The 15,117-nt window shown below is 47.1% G+C and overlaps 4 protein-coding genes across 4 annotated transcripts; all 4 read right to left on the bottom strand.

The window, feature by feature from the left end:
* Window positions 1-886: 886 nt before the first annotated feature.
* LOC120702078 (protein FAR1-RELATED SEQUENCE 5-like) lies at window positions 887-1,258 on the bottom strand. Its single transcript, XM_039985850.1, has one exon. The coding sequence runs from the start codon at window positions 1,256-1,258 to the stop codon at window positions 887-889; it is 372 nt and encodes a 123-aa protein (XP_039841784.1).
* Window positions 1,259-3,607: 2,349 nt separating this feature from the next.
* On the bottom strand, window positions 3,608-4,873 carry LOC120702079 (WRKY transcription factor 22-like). Its single transcript, XM_039985851.1, has 3 exons — window positions 4,527-4,873; window positions 4,070-4,415; window positions 3,608-4,027 (listed from the first exon to the last, which is right to left on the bottom strand). Exons 1-3 carry the CDS (start codon window positions 4,871-4,873, stop codon window positions 3,608-3,610), a joined length of 1,113 nt encoding a protein of 370 aa, XP_039841785.1.
* Window positions 4,874-11,339: 6,466 nt separating this feature from the next.
* LOC120702080 (protein FAR1-RELATED SEQUENCE 5-like) lies at window positions 11,340-13,092 on the bottom strand. The gene is made up of 3 exons (XM_039985853.1): window positions 12,931-13,092; window positions 11,886-12,385; window positions 11,340-11,793 (listed from the first exon to the last, which is right to left on the bottom strand). Exons 1-3 carry the CDS (start codon window positions 13,090-13,092, stop codon window positions 11,340-11,342), a joined length of 1,116 nt encoding a protein of 371 aa, XP_039841787.1.
* Window positions 13,093-13,599: 507 nt separating this feature from the next.
* Window positions 13,600-14,859, bottom strand: LOC120702081 (WRKY transcription factor 22-like). The gene is made up of 2 exons (XM_039985854.1): window positions 14,513-14,859; window positions 13,600-14,401 (listed from the first exon to the last, which is right to left on the bottom strand). Exons 1-2 carry the CDS (start codon window positions 14,857-14,859, stop codon window positions 13,600-13,602), a joined length of 1,149 nt encoding a protein of 382 aa, XP_039841788.1.
* Between the last annotated feature and the right edge of the window lie 258 nt (window positions 14,860-15,117).

Raw genomic sequence — 15,117 nt, forward strand, 5'->3', positions numbered from 1 at the left:
TCGAGATGGTCCAGAATCTCCTGGAATAGCCTCAGCCCACGTAGCTAATGCAGCTAGATCATCACATTCTCTATCAAATCCTGTAGCTGACCTACAGCACGCCCTCACTATAGCCATTGCGAGTTCTACTAGCTTTGTTGTTCTGGATTGCTCATTTGTGTAGTTTGGACCCATAGTTACTATGTCATGCCTGTCTCACATAACGAAGAACCTTGCATCCCTACTATATCTCTTCAGCACATATTTTGCAGGTATACTAGTAATCTGTAGATGTGTGAACGCTTTCAACAGATGGGGACAGAACATGCCTGAAATAGACAACATTGACTTCCATCACTAACCAGTAATAAAACAAACTGTAAATTGATAATTGTGCTCTAGCCTATTCATGTGTTCCTTCCTGACAATGATTTAACATGTAACTAAGTATAATTTTTTTTACATGTGTGTTCCCATGTCTTGCACTCACACGTATATTCACCTGCGTTCACATCGGCTTCCACTTTGAAAGAATGCTGAAACCACGAATATGCCTTGGACTGATTAGTGTGGGTTACCAGGTAACTGTTTGCCTTGCCTTCCTCGGGATCAATACGGAATGCAGTACTATATATGTATGTTTCCTGGTACTTCTTGAACATTGCACGGGTATATACCCGCCTCAATTGTTTGTTGAATGGTTGCAATGTCACTCTAAAGTTCTCTGCCTGTTTCATTAGCAACAATTAATGACCAGTTATCGCATTTCTAAAAGGTACCTCATAAACTAACTTCTACAAAGAAGTTTATATGCTGGACCAAAGGTTTCAGTACCTGTGAACAATGTGTTTCACCAGCTGAGACATGATTCGTGTGTTGAATGAACTCGAGCATCCTGCGAGCAAATTTACTCATGCATGTCTTCCTCGTTGCAAAACCCCTTTTTGACTGCCTTGTTCACACTCTTGCTCCCTTGTGTTGATGTCATCCTCCCACAGTACAGAGGCTTCAAATAGGCTGAAACCCACAGATGCCTGGACTCCCAAATGCCCTTTATAGCATCATTCTCTCCTATCCCATACTCTGTTAGCAGCTCACTCCAAGCCGCCTCAAACTCTATAGGTGTTAGTGGGTGATTTATCACTGTCAGGAGCTTGATCTTCAGACCTTCATGCTCCTTGTACAGCTTCTTTAGCTCATCTCTGTATTTCTTAATCATGTGCCATTGGCATAGCCTGTGTTGCGTATTTGGAAACACCCTTGATATTGCAGCAGCCATAGAGCTGTCCTGGTCTGAGCCACAAAGTTGATCACAGAGTTAGTAAAAACTTTATGTATATAGTTGATGACATGTCATTACGACAAAACCATTGTTTTATTGTTCTCACCAGTAAGTATGCATTGTGGGTCCTCACTCCCTGACATGCAGTTCTTGAATGCTTTAAACAGCCACTCGAATGTGTCAGGTTTCTCGTCGTGCAGAAGTGCTTGGCCAAACACTACATTCTAAAGTTGATGGTTTGAGCCGACAAACATAGCTAGAGGCATGCTATACATATTTGTGCGATAAGTGGTGTCAAACGTAACCACGTCACCAAAATCCTTGTATTCTGCCCGCTGGCTTGCATGACTCCAAAATACATTTTTTATCACATTATTTTCATCCACTTGCACCTCTTCCTAGAAGTATGGATTTTGGGCCTTCATCTCCTTGAAGAATTCCATCAGCTTTGGTATGTCATTCTCCCTCTCCGACCTTGCAGATGCAGCCCTCCTATAAAATGTGGAGAATGTGTTACTGCAATTTTCAATTCTAAAATAATTACTATATCATTATGCACTCAAGATATTTATTATATACATTACCTGTTTTTCAGGTCCATCTCAGTGAATGTGAAGTTCTGGACACCACCATACATATCTGATAAATAATTGACTGTGGTATTGTGGGATGCATCTGCATGTTGCATCTTGTCAACAATTCCCATGATCACCGGATCCTTGTTCTTATGTGCATTCATGAACTGTGTTAGTCGCGGTGATGGATGCAATGGGTGGGAAAGCTCCAACCTGATCCTCTCAAAGAACCAATATCCCTTTTTAGTGTTCTTCTTAGCCTTCACAAATGCCTTGCATTCACACCTCATTGACATCTTCTCACGTGTCCTCTCTTGATCAGGCTTATAGAATCCCCAATGGCCCTGTTTATTGCATGAAAACTCTGCAACAGTCTTTCTATTAGTCCTTGTCTTCCGTACATCGAACCCCGCTTTGCCCGCATAGTAGTAGTAGAACTTGTAAGCTTCAGCACTGCTCTCGAAACGAAGATCTTCATTTGGTACAACTTCGGCAGGCAACAGGGGATCCTGCAAGGATGGTCACACAATTAGATTGACGCACATTTTAGATTAGGATGGTTTATGAACCTTAAATCCTGATGTAAATCAGCCTGGTGAGGCCTGTCCAAATTTCGGATAAATGAACCATGCCTACTGAATGCTATAGAGATAGAAACGTAATGCAAAAAAAAAAGTAAATCACCTATGCCATCTGGTATTATGGACTATTACAGAGATCAGGAATCCAAAAATAAATCTGAAACCTACAACCTAATCAACCTGGTACCTTCATCATTTGCAGCCGACATAAACAAAATTAAATTGAATCAAACTAATCAACGTAAGTTACTATAGTATAATATTGTTGCAAGAGTCAATACTAAGCTAAATCAATTGGTTGGAGAAAACTTACATGCATGCACGTCTTATATGGATAAGGAGTCATCATCATCGACGGTGATACGGCTTGTGGAAATGTCCCGGCTGGCAACTTGGTCGGAGTCCCAAGAGATTGACAGGATGTGCCCTGCCCGATCGAGCCAACTCTGTTGCATGTCATCAGCCTTGGGGTTACGACATCTGCAAGGCAGGGGGACGCAACATCACCATGCATCATCTGCGACGCCTGCGGAGCCGATGGCGAGACCTCCATGGTCTCCTGAGAGAGCGCCATTGGTGAAGGAGCACTTGCTGATGCAGGTTGTACTGCGGCGGACGTGCCGTTGACGACAACCATTGAAGCTCCTTAAGGTGCACTAGAATCGAACGAAAGTGCTGGCTCAGTAGGCTGCATCTTGGAAGCTTTCAATCTGATTTTTTACAACTAAAGAAGCTAAAAAAACAGGAGGAATTGGTAACCCAATTAGAGAGCATGGGCTACGCAGGTAGTTAAAGGCTCATGAATATGCTAATTACTACCAGGCCGTCAATGATCATCCCGCTTGGCTCGCTGGACGCTCGGCTCGCATGACACATGCGTGGCTCGCGCTACTCGCATAAAGGAATCCCGGACGCTCGGCTCGTGGGTGTTAGTGACCGTGGGTATTACGATGGTAAATCACAGCACGCTATGTGGACTGGCCACATAATAGCTATTTTGTGGCCGGCTAATATACCTTCCGTGTGTGTGTGTATATATATATATATATATATATATATATATATATATATATATATATATAGTAGCACATAATCACATTTACTACTGGATGTTGCTCCAACAAGCCAAGATTTAATAGCATACTGTGCATGGAGATGGAGATCGAGATGTGTATCAGTGTATGCAAAAGTCAGGCCCAGGCCCAGGCGCCCAGCTGCTCGCTGCCGGTATCGCTGCAGCTGCCTCCCACGGCGGAAGGCCCGTGACTGGGAATTTCTCCTCGCCAATGTTCATGGACGTTCTGCTGAGGCTCGTGGTTACTGAGAGGTGAGAGCTTGACGTCGTCCACCCAGCAGCCTCCGCCCAGATCTGCTTCGTTGGGCTCCGGGAATAGCATGGTGTCCTTGCAGCCAGTGCCGTCATCGGGACCCGCAGCGGGCTTGAGGAACTGCAGCACGTCATCTTCTCCCTCCATCTCCGCATCTTGGAGCAGCAGACTGGCGGCGACGGCCTCTGCCTCGTCCTCTTCCTCGCGCTCCACACCCGCCCGCGGCCGCGGACAATGTAGCGGAGTCGCGGGGAACATCCCGGCAGGCGCGGACGGCGAGTCCTGCCGCTGTTTGGTGTCGGCCGACGACGCGGTTGGCGCAACCTGCGGCTGCGGCTGCGGCTGCGGAGCTTCCTCGCCGGGGGAGGTGGACGCTGGCGGCTGCGCCTTGTTGCGCGTGGTGCCGGCGAGGGAGTTGCGGTGGAGAGGGACGGGGTGGCTGTGGTCGCCGCCGGTGTAGGTGACGATCAAGGTGGCCGGATCGTCGCGGCAGCGCTCCACCTGCTTCCGCGCCTTGCAGTCGTTGTCGGTGCTGCACCGGTAGTAGCCGCGCGGGTACGGCGACCCCTTGATCCGCTTCTGCCCGTACTTGCGCCACGCCCAGGGGTCCGGTGACGGCGCGCCGGCGGGCACCCGCGTCACCTCCTTGCTCACCTGACTCTTCTTCTTCCTACAGAACAGAATCCAGATACTTCCCGCGATGAGATGAGCCGAAGAGCTGGTGCATTTGGCAAGAAAATCATCGACAATCGAGGTTATTAATTTGACAGCGGATACGTACTTCCTCCTCGATCGTGTGGGTCCGCCGGCGTTGCGGTAGGAAGTGGGTGGTTTGGGCGGCGTTTCGTTTCTTGGCGATGCTGGCTGCGGCGTCTCAGGCTTGGGCGCGGCGGCGAGGAGGGCCTGGATGCAGAGGTCTTCGAGGGCAGGGTCAGCCGGAAGCGGCTGCCACGACGCGGCGGTGTCCATCTGCTGCTGCGGCTGCGGCGGCAGCCAAGACAAGAAGGATTCGTCTGAGTCCGGCGCCGGGGTGACTCGGCCGCCACCGCCACATGCGAAACGCACCACGGCGTGCAGGTCCCAGTTGTTTCTGCTGCTTCCAAAGCACCAGGGCTGATCGCCCTCCATAGCCCAGCTTCTTGAGTTCTTTCCGTACGGAGGAGAGATCGAGCGGGCGTTGACTTGCAGAGAGAGAAAGAGAGAGAGGTGTACGGCGTACCGGAAGCAAAAAAGGATCAACACGGTGGCGGCTTGGCTGATTGGGGGTTTGGTTGACAGCCTCTCAGTGACTTAAGGGGTGGGGGTAGCATGGTCACTTAACTTTGCTGAAAATGTCAAAGGGCCGAGATATAAAATAGTCATGGTGGTTTCTTTCTTTGCCTATTTTTCCCTCTCCACATTTTCCAGAGGAACACACACACAAAAGTGTACTCGCATTAGGTAGAATGTTATAGATGTGTAAAAAGATTTATATGCTACTTAGTGGTTCTATTTACAAGAACATATGTGTGTCAGTATGTGAAATAAAAAGAAAGATACGTATACGCGACCAGTATAGCAAATAACACTACTCATTCGTTATTACAAGTAACATAGCTAGCTTCAGTGGTGGAGCGAGGGGGTGCTCCAATCCCCCTACTCCCATGGAGCCCCCCCCCCCCCCAACCCCCGCCACAAGCCTCCCCAACAATTTTTAACCATGATGATGGAAAGGAAGAAGGAAAAAAGGAGGAAGAAGAAGAAAAAGAGAGAAGAAAGGAAGAAAAAGACAAAAATAAACCCCCCCCCCCCCCCTAAATTTAGATCCTAAATTCGCCACTGGCTAGCTTCTCCCTTAAAGATTACATGTCACGACAACCTTTATTTTTCAAAACGAGTTGCGGTCTGCGGGGTATACTACCATTATATTCTTTGGCATGATAAGGTGCCGTACTTCTCACCGTACGTCCACAGGGGACTGCTAGTGCAGTGGTGCTGCAAGCCGGCCAGCCCCTCATGAAAAACACTAGCTACAAATATTTTATCTAATCATCCCAAAACGAAGTTAGTAGATCTTGACTTAGATGTTCACCATAATGAATAATTTCTCTAGCGTCACCAGCTTGTTGTCACACAAAACACCAAACAACGAAGCTTCCTTCCTACCTCCGGGCTCTTTCAAATCGATAACAGGACTTTTTAAATTTTAGGAGCGGATAAAACAATATCATGTTTAGAGATGTATGCTGCAGTCCCGGTTTCTACCTTTTGAAACTACATATAGCCATCACCCGCCCCACCCCTAGAAATCCGTTTCCAGGGACGGGTGACGCCACCACCCACCTTTGAAAATATTTTTCTATTTTAATCCAAAAATTCATTTAAATCTTTAAATATAGCAAAATAAATAAAAAACTAAAACTTCTACACTATGGTTATTGTGAACTATAGATATAGAAAAAATGCCAAGTATATTTAGTGTATATAAAGATTAAGATTGTGGAAACCTGAAAGTATGACTTAAGTTGTAGTATGAGATACTATATAGTCATAACCATGTGTTGGGCACAATTATTAAATAATCTTGTTAAGCAGTTTTAAATGAATTATTTATAAACTATAAAATTTTAGATCTTACCACTACAACTTTGATATGGCGCTACTCTACAATCGAGGTTGTTGGACAAAATTTAAAACTTCTAGATTTTAAAATTCGAGAACTTATAATAAGTTTCTAGACTATTGAATAACGTTAAATGAAAAAGTTATCAACTACAAGATTTTAGGTCTCGTCAGTCTCTACACAATTTTGATATAAAGTTTGACTTCATCCGCTATTGTATGAAAAAGTTATGAGTTTATTCGCGTAGGACCATTTTTGGAGAGATTTTCACATTTCCAACAAGAAGGTGGTTAATCTGCATTAAATATTTATGAATAAACATATTGTTGAGGTGAATATAGTCGTATTAACTATTATTAGCAGGTGACAGACAAGTACACGTATTTTAGGTAAAATAATACGTATGGGTGAAGGGGTGGGTACGGTGAAACAAGCTACATCCAAGTTACGTTGAACGGACTGACAGCATGAGATTAAGAAATTAAAATTAAATGTCGACATCTCAGTAAAAATAGTGTGAGCTTCTTATAAAACTATCTTGACTAGGTCAGTCGCCGTACTTGTGTACGACCTCAACCAACCGATGGAATCAACTCTTTATAAATTTATCCAGTGGACTATAATGTACGGCACACGCATGTACATTGACAGCTAGAGCCACCTTTTAATAATAATCTGATCGACAATATCTGCACGGTCATCATGGACGGCATCAGCTAAGCTAGTAATATGTGATAATGATGCATGCAATGGAAAGCTCAGAATAATAAGGCCCCTCTTTTCATTTGAAACGCTACGATTATATGCGACCTCACAATCAGTCAAGAACTAAGTAGATATGCATCTAAAAATATTCCTCGATCTCTTTTGAAAATGGTTCTTAATTAATGATAAGAACCCGTACTCATTAGCCGCTGTACCTCCACAAGGATCCAGCTAACTCTCATTTTTGGATAAATTTATTAAATAAACAGAACCTATGCACTTTTTATAATCAATATTAGAAAAACATCCAGACAAATTGAGCTTCATCTTATTAGAATTTATAATAAGTTTCTAGACTATAGAAACAAATATCTAGCAAGCCATAAAAATTTGTACATACACCCACAGAAGCGCATATAAAAGCTAGGGGATGGAAAAATTCGAATTTTGAATCTAATTGGCACATAGAAATCTCAGTAGCATGTCATAGAATTTGAACTTCAAATCTTCTTGATCCATAGAAATCACACTATTATACAGGTAATAGAATGCAGTGATACAGGTCATAGATGGCAGTTTGTACGATATACACGTCATATAAGACAACAATATGGGTCATAGAAGGCAGAGGCAATACAGGTCATAGAAGGCAGGTCATAGAAGGTCCTAGAAGGCAGTTTATACTCTGTTGATGTCATAGGAGGCAGTGATACAGGTCATATAAGAAATGTCATAGAAGCAGCGATACAAATCATAATTGGCCGTGATGACAACAATACAGGTCATATAAGACATGTCACAGAAGTCAGCAAGGTGGCATATACACGCGTGAACATTGGTCATCTATACCATGCCTCCTACACACTACCACGGTGACCGACAGTTCTCGACGACCGACACTCATAGCCACGGAGCGATGTGCCGGCGTTAGGGCCCATGCTCGCGCGGGCTGGCACCACTGTCCGCGACGCGCATTGCTCCAAGCGCCCTGTGTAGCTCCGGGGTGTGCCCTGCAGGAACAGCGATGCCCTGCGCCGTCGCTCCTGCCCCGACTCAGCGACTGCGGCTCGCAGCACGACAGGGACAGCGAGGACGCCGCCGCGAACCCGAACACCAACGAGGGACGCTGCCTCGGTGCACTTCGCGACTGTTGTGCCTTGGTGTTCACCATGTTACTTGGGGAGAACGCTATCGCGAACGCTGCCGGCGCGCTCTGCTCCATGCTTCCCCACGCCGCCTCCAGCCAGCGTGCGTCCCACGCTGCGCTGCCATGGCCTGCTGCACGAGCCCGCTACCGCTCGTCCGCTCCCTGCAGCTGCTCCTCGCACGATGCGCCTCTGCTGCACCGCCGTAGCCGGCTTGGCCCCGCGCGGACCTCCTACGCACGCGCCTCATGCCGCGCATTGCGTGGAGTAGCTACAAGCATGAGATATAACCATTATACATTTTTAAAAAAGCTGCTTTTGAAAATTTTCATATATATACATTTGAAGTATCTCATAATAAGTATATAAATATACTCAAAGTGATAAATAAGTATGCGGACATACACACGATGGTATACTGATGATGACAGTAGCTACACACGAGTGTAGATAAAACTCGCCATAGCTAAACCATCAAATGGTTAGCTGTCAATGAGAATGCATGCGGTAAACGCTGTTCCAATAAAATGAGATAGAACAGAAAAACATTGCTTGAGCAGCATTGTGATGGGAGATGGATTCCGTACAAGAGTTGACATTATTAGTATACATATATACTAGGAAACTGCATGTTGATGGAGATGGCTTATCATCATCATCACTTGTCTAGTATATGTCATACTAATACATGTCATATACTTTACATTCATTTACATGAGACACTATCTAGCGTACACCATTCATATATATATGACATGTAAATTGTACCGCAACTAGATTGTAAACACATAACGTTTTCATACTGGAGCACATCATTTTTTACCAAACATTTTCAATGGTACATTAATCTCCTCAACTATCCTGCTAAGTTTGGTGGTGGTTGTGATGGGTGGGTGGGTGTTGGTGTCGGTTTTGTTTTCTCCAACACGCACAACAACTATTTGTCATGTTGTCTCAAACGTTTTCAATGGTACATTCATCCTTTTCACAATTAGGATACAAAGTCTCAGCCCCACCAAAGCCCTATAGTCATCCATTGCTTCACATCCTCCTCATCCGATCCTATAACTAAGGGTTTGGTTGGGGAGCCGATCGGGACCGAGCGTTTCCACCCTCCATTTGGTTCGCAGACATGCGAGCGGAGCCTTACCAGCAAGGGAATATTTGTTCAATATGCAGGATGGACTCGCTTCGCAAAAAAACCTAACCAGTCCATCCCTGTTCAACCCTGTTTCTCCCACCTCTTCCTCTCTTGCTTCCTTTTGCATTGTCCTTCTTCTCGTGATCCCCTGCTCTCCGGGACGCTAGCCTACTTGGAGCCAGGCCCCGCAACCGATACCTGAGCGCAGGTGCGTTGGGCAGCGATGAGCCCAAGCTTTGCCTCCCACAGGCGACGCAGCTTAGATTTGGTGGTAGTGCAACGAATCCAGCGGCGGGGTGACGATTAAGGATACGACGGGCCGATTTGGCTTGCGGCCGACTGATTTAATCAGTGACCGATGAATCCGTAGGTGGTGGGGCGACAAATTGGAAGATGGCGAGATGAATCAGGCGGTAGCGCGGACCAAATCAAGCTATGACAGTCCCTCCCAATGACCATGTTATCATTGCTCGAGCACCAGGAGAGGCCTAGCTGCAGCGGTGGAGCAGCCCCTGCTGCAGTGCGGTGGCGCAACTAGACACCAAGCATGGCTGTGACAGCGGGCAGGAATGCTTAGGAGAGGGGATGGCGAAGACTAGTCTATGATAGATGGGCCCAATAAAACAGCAGTTAATAGAACAAGAACCAGCTGATCCTTATCCTTGTAACCAAGCAAAAAATGGAGCGATTCCATCCTTCAAACCAAGCATAGAGATAGATCCATTCCATCCCTCTAATCTAGAATGGAATTGATCGATTCTATCTCGTTATCCAACCAAATGCACCTAGTCTCCTTAATGATGACACTCCATGGTTGAAGATAAGCCATTTGGATCAGTGTGCTGCTAGATCTATCGGGCTAGCCAAAGTTTGTCAGCAACGTATATATCTATGCCAAACCTCGCTCTCTCCATGTGTAGCATCGACACGTGAGGTGAGTGTTGACACCCAAAATTGGCACGACTCAGGTTTTTTGGACAATCTGGGAAGACCAGTTAGACCTCTTATACAAACCGGTCAGAAAAAGTTTGTCAAATTGCAAATTGGATTGCACCATGATGTAGATCTCATCGACACGATCGATATGCATATATGGAACGTCCAATTTTGAGTCTGGATGAGGAAGTTATGCCTCCCGGAAGACCTGCACCCCGGTCTGACCGGTCTTGGGGCGGTCAGACCGGTCCAGAGACTGGTCAGACCGATCCAAAATGCCGAATCCGAGTTAGAAGTTGTATTATGACACGAGATTTATTAGGGTTTCGACTCCTAATGGATACAGACCTCCCCACCCTATATATATGAAGGGCCACGTCTGATTGAGGGTAATCCCAATCGATTCATCAACTCGTACCTTACTTTTTATCTCTAAACCCTAACTTTTTGAACCCTATCTGCTATTCTTCGCTCGTCTCTACGGCGTTTGATGGCGTTCAGAGTGGCCTACCGACCTCAGAGCAACCCTAGACCCACAAGCTCTGACGGGGTCCCTCCCGTGCTCGAGGTATTAGGTCCTCGCGACGTTCTCTGTATAACCGGTTTGACCGGTTGCCCTGACCGGTCTGACCGGTCGGCGCGTAGGGAGCCCGTTGGTGAAGATCATATCGACGATCCGCGCGTTCTAGCGCATTCGAGTGTGTGACCAGATTTTGCGTCAACAGTGAGCAAATGTGGTCGGTTGTGGCAGACCTCGCCTAGCCAAACCATTGACAATCCAACAGTGGTTCAGGTGATGGCGCTATCTAGGCAAAGTATAGATGAATAAGATTGATGTACAGGTTTGTTTGATGATGAATCTATCAATATTCCATCTGGTAACTTTAGATAAACAAAAAATTTGATGCATAATGGTTAATTCTGAATGTTTCAAAACATTTCATTGAATGGATCCTGAAACTTTAATTTCCTAAAACTTTAATTTTGGTCCAAGAGAAAGGTGAGTTATGCTTCAGATTAAAATAGAAGTCTTGTTTTGTGCATGAATCTCTGCATAAGGAAACACTATGTAAGAAAGTGCGTCGCTGATGAGCCCCACATCAGTGACAAAACCATTGTTTTATTGTTCTCACCAGGAAGTATGCATTGTGGATCCTGACTCCCTGACATACAGTTCTTGAATGCTTTAAACAGCCACTCGAATGTGTCAGGTTTCTCGTCGTGCAGAAGTGCTTGGCCAAACACTACATTCTGAAGTTGATGGTTTGAGCCGACAAACATAGCTAGAGGCATGCTATACATATTTGTGCGATAAGTGGTGTCAAACGTAATCACGTCACCAAAATCCTTGTATTCTGCCCGCTGGCTTGCATGACTCCAAAATACATTTTTTATCACATTATTTTCATCCACTTGCACCTCTTCGTAGAAGTATGGATTTCGGGCCTTCATCTCCTTGAAGAATTCCATTAGCTTTGGTATGTCATTCTCCCTCTCCGACCTTGCAGATGCAGCCCTCCTATAAAATGTGGAGAATGTGTTACTGCAATTTTCAATTCTAAAATAATTACTATATCATTATGCACTCAAGATATTTATTATATACATTACCTGTTTTTCAAGTCCATCTCAGTGAATGTGAAGTTCTGGACACCACCATACATATCTAATAAATAATTGACTGTGGTATTGTGGGATGTATCGGCATGTTGCATCTTGTCAACAATTCCCATGATCACCGGATCCTTGTTCTTATGTGCATTCATGAACTGTGTTAGTCGCGGTGATGGATGCAATGGGTGGGAGTGCTCCAACCTGATCCTCTCAAAGAACCAATATCCCTTTTTAGTGTTCTTCTTAGCCTTCACAAATGCCTTGCATTCACACTGCATTGACATCTTCTCGCGTGTCCTCTCTTCATCAGGCTTATAGAATTCCCAATGGCCCTGTTTATTGCATGAAAACTCTGCAACAGTCTTTCTATTAGTCCTTGTCTTCCGTACATCAAACCCCGCTTTGCCCGCATAGTAGTAGTAGAACTTGTAAGCTTCAGTGCTGCTCTCGAAACGAAGATCTTCATTTGGGACAACTTCGGCAGGCAACAGGGGATCCTGCAAGGATGGTCACACAATTAGATTGACACACATTTTAGATTAGGATGGTTTATGAACCTTAAATCCTGACGTAAATCAGCCTGGTGAGGCCTGTCCAAATTTCAAATAAATGAACCATGCCTACTGAATGCCTATAGAGGTAGAAACGTAATGCAAAAAAAAAATAAATCACCTATGCCATCTGGTATTATGGACTATTACAGAGATCAGGAATCCAAAAATAAATCTGAAACTTACAACCTAATCAACTTGGTACCTTCATCATTTGCAACCGACATAAACAAAATTAAATTGAATCAAACGAATCAACGTAAGTTACTATAGTATAATATTGTTGCAAGAGTCAATACTAAGCTAAATCAATTGGTTGGAGAAAACTTACATGCATGCACGTCTTATATGGATAAGGAGTCATCATCATCGACGGTGATACGGCTTGTGGAAATGTCCCGGCTGGCAACTTGGTCGTTCCCAAGAGATTGACAGGATGTGCCCTGCCCGATCGAGCCAACTCCGTTGCATGTCATCAGCCTTGGGGTTACGACATCTCCAAGGCAGGGGGATGCAACATCACCATGCATCATCTGCGACGCCTGCGGAGCCGACGGCGAGACCTCCATGGTCTCCTGAGAGAGAGCCATTGGTGCAGGAGCACTTGCTGATGCAGGTTGTACTGCGGCGGACGTGCCGTAGACGACAACCATTGAAGCTCCTTAAGGTGCACTAGAATCGAACGAAAGTGCTGGCTCAGTAGGCTGCATCTTGGAAGCTTTCAATCTGATTTTTTACTACTACAGAAGCTAAAAAAACAGGAGGAATTGGTAACCCAATTAGATAGCATGGGCTACGCAGGTAGTTAAAGGCTCATGAATATGCTAATTACTACCAGGCCGTCAATGATCATCCCGCTCGGCTCGCATGACACATGCGTGGCTCGCGCTACTCACATAAAGGAATCCTGGACGCTCGGCTCGTGGGTGTTAGTGACCGTGGGCATTACGATGGTAAATCACAGCACGCCATGTGGACTGGCCACAGAATAGCTATTTTGTGGCCGGCTATAGAATATACCTTATATATATATATATATATATATATATATAGTAGCACATAATCACATTTACTACTGGATGTTGCTGCAACAAGCCAAGATTTAATAGCATACTGTGCATGGAGATGGAGATCGAGATGTGTATCAGTGTATGCAAAAGTCAGGCCCAGGCCCAGGCGCCCAGCTGCTCGCTGCCGGTATCGCTGCAGCTGCCTCCCACGGCGGAAGGCCCGTGACTGGGAATTTCTCCTCGCCAATGTTCATGGACGTTCTGCTGAGGCTCGTGGTTACTGAGGGGTGAGAGCTTGACGTCGTCCACCCAGCAGCCTCCGCCCGGATCTGCTTCGTTGGGCTCCGGGAATAGCATGGTGTCCTTGCAGACAGTGCCGTCATCGGGACCCGCAGCGGGCTTGAGGAACTGCAGCACGTCATCTTCTCCCTCCATCTCCGCATCTTGGAGCAGCAGACTGGCGGCGACGGCCTCTGCCTCGTCCTCTTCCTCGCGCTCCACACCAGCCCGCGGCCGCGGACAATGTAGCGGAGTCGCGGGGAACATCCCGGCAGGCGCGGACGGCGAGCCCTGCCGCTGTTTGGTGTCGGCCGACGACGCGGTTGGCGCAACCTGCTGCTGCAGCTGTGGAGGTTCCTCGCCGGGGGAGGTGGACGCTGGCGGCTGCGCCTTGTTGCGCGTGGTGCCGGCGAGGGAGTTGCGGTGGAGAGGGACGGGGTGGCTGTGGTCGCCGCCGGTGTAGGTGACGATCAAGGTGGCCGGATCGTCGCGGCAGCGCTCCACCTGCTTCCGCGCCTTGCAGTCGTTGTCGGTGCTGCACCGGTAGTAGCCGCGCGGGTACGGCGACCCCTTGATCGGCTTCTGTCCGTACTTGCGCCACGCACAGGGGTCCGGTGACGGCGCGCCGGCGGGCACCCGCGTCACCTCCTTGCTCACCTGACTCTTCTTCTTCCTACAGAACAGAATCCAGATACTTCCCGCGATGAGATGAGCCGAAGAGCTGGTGCATTTGGCAAGAAAATCATCGACAATCGAGGTTATTAATTTGACAGCGGATACGTACTTCCTCCTCGATCGTGTGGGTCCGCCGGCGTTGCGGTAGGAAGTGGGTGGTTTGGGCGGCGTTTCGTTTCTTGGCGATGCTGGCTGCGGCGTCTCAGGCTTGGGCGCGGCGGCGAGGAGGGCCTGGAGGCAGAGGTCTTCGAGGGCAGGGTCAGCCGGAAGCGGCTGCCACGACGCGGCGGTGTCCATCTGCTGCTGCGGCTGCGGCGGCAGCCCAGACAAGAAGGATTCGTCTGAGTTCGGCGCCGGGGTGACTCGGCCGCCACCGCCACAGGCGAAACGCACCATGGCGTGCAGGTCCCAGTTGTTGCTGCTGCTTCCAAAGCACCAGGGCAGATCGCCCTCCATAGCCCAGCTTCTTGAGTTCTTTCCGTACGGAGGAGAGATCGAGTGGGCGTTGACTTGCAGAGAGAGAGAGAGAGAGAGAGAGAGAGAGAGAGAGAGAGAGAGGTGTACGGCGTACCGGAAGCAAAAAAGGATCAACACGGTGGCGGCTTGGCTGATTGGGGGCCGGGTTTGGTTGACAGCCTCTCAGTGACTTATGGGGTGGGGGTAGCATGGTCACTTAACTTTGCTGAAAATTTCAAAGGGGCGAGATATAAAATA

This window comes from Panicum virgatum, chromosome 4K, assembly GCF_016808335.1.
Source record: "Panicum virgatum strain AP13 chromosome 4K, P.virgatum_v5, whole genome shotgun sequence".
Lineage (NCBI taxonomy): Eukaryota > Viridiplantae > Streptophyta > Magnoliopsida > Poales > Poaceae > Panicum > Panicum virgatum.

Coding starts and splice junctions, on each gene's coding strand:
- LOC120702078 (XM_039985850.1), bottom strand. CDS start 1,258: ATGGCTGCTGCAATATCAAGGGTGTTTCCAAATACGCAACACAGGCTA.
- LOC120702079 (XM_039985851.1), bottom strand. CDS start 4,873: ATGGAGGGCGATCAGCCCTGGTGCTTTGGAAGCAGCAGAAACAACTGG. Junction 4,416..4,526: donor CCCACACGATCGAGGAGGAA/GTACGTATCCGC, acceptor TCTGTTCTGTAG/GAAGAAGAAGAGTCAGGTGA. Junction 4,028..4,069: donor AGCCGCAGCCGCAGCCGCAG/GTTGCGCCAACC, acceptor AAACAGCGGCAG/GACTCGCCGTCCGCGCCTGC.
- LOC120702080 (XM_039985853.1), bottom strand. CDS start 13,092: ATGGTTGTCGTCTACGGCACGTCCGCCGCAGTACAACCTGCATCAGCA. Junction 12,386..12,930: donor CCCCCTGCCTTGGAGATGTC/GTAACCCCAAGG, acceptor CCATCCTTGCAG/GATCCCCTGTTGCCTGCCGA. Junction 11,794..11,885: donor GAGATGGACTTGAAAAACAG/GTAATGTATATA, acceptor CACATTTTATAG/GAGGGCTGCATCTGCAAGGT.
- LOC120702081 (XM_039985854.1), bottom strand. CDS start 14,859: ATGGAGGGCGATCTGCCCTGGTGCTTTGGAAGCAGCAGCAACAACTGG. Junction 14,402..14,512: donor CCCACACGATCGAGGAGGAA/GTACGTATCCGC, acceptor TCTGTTCTGTAG/GAAGAAGAAGAGTCAGGTGA.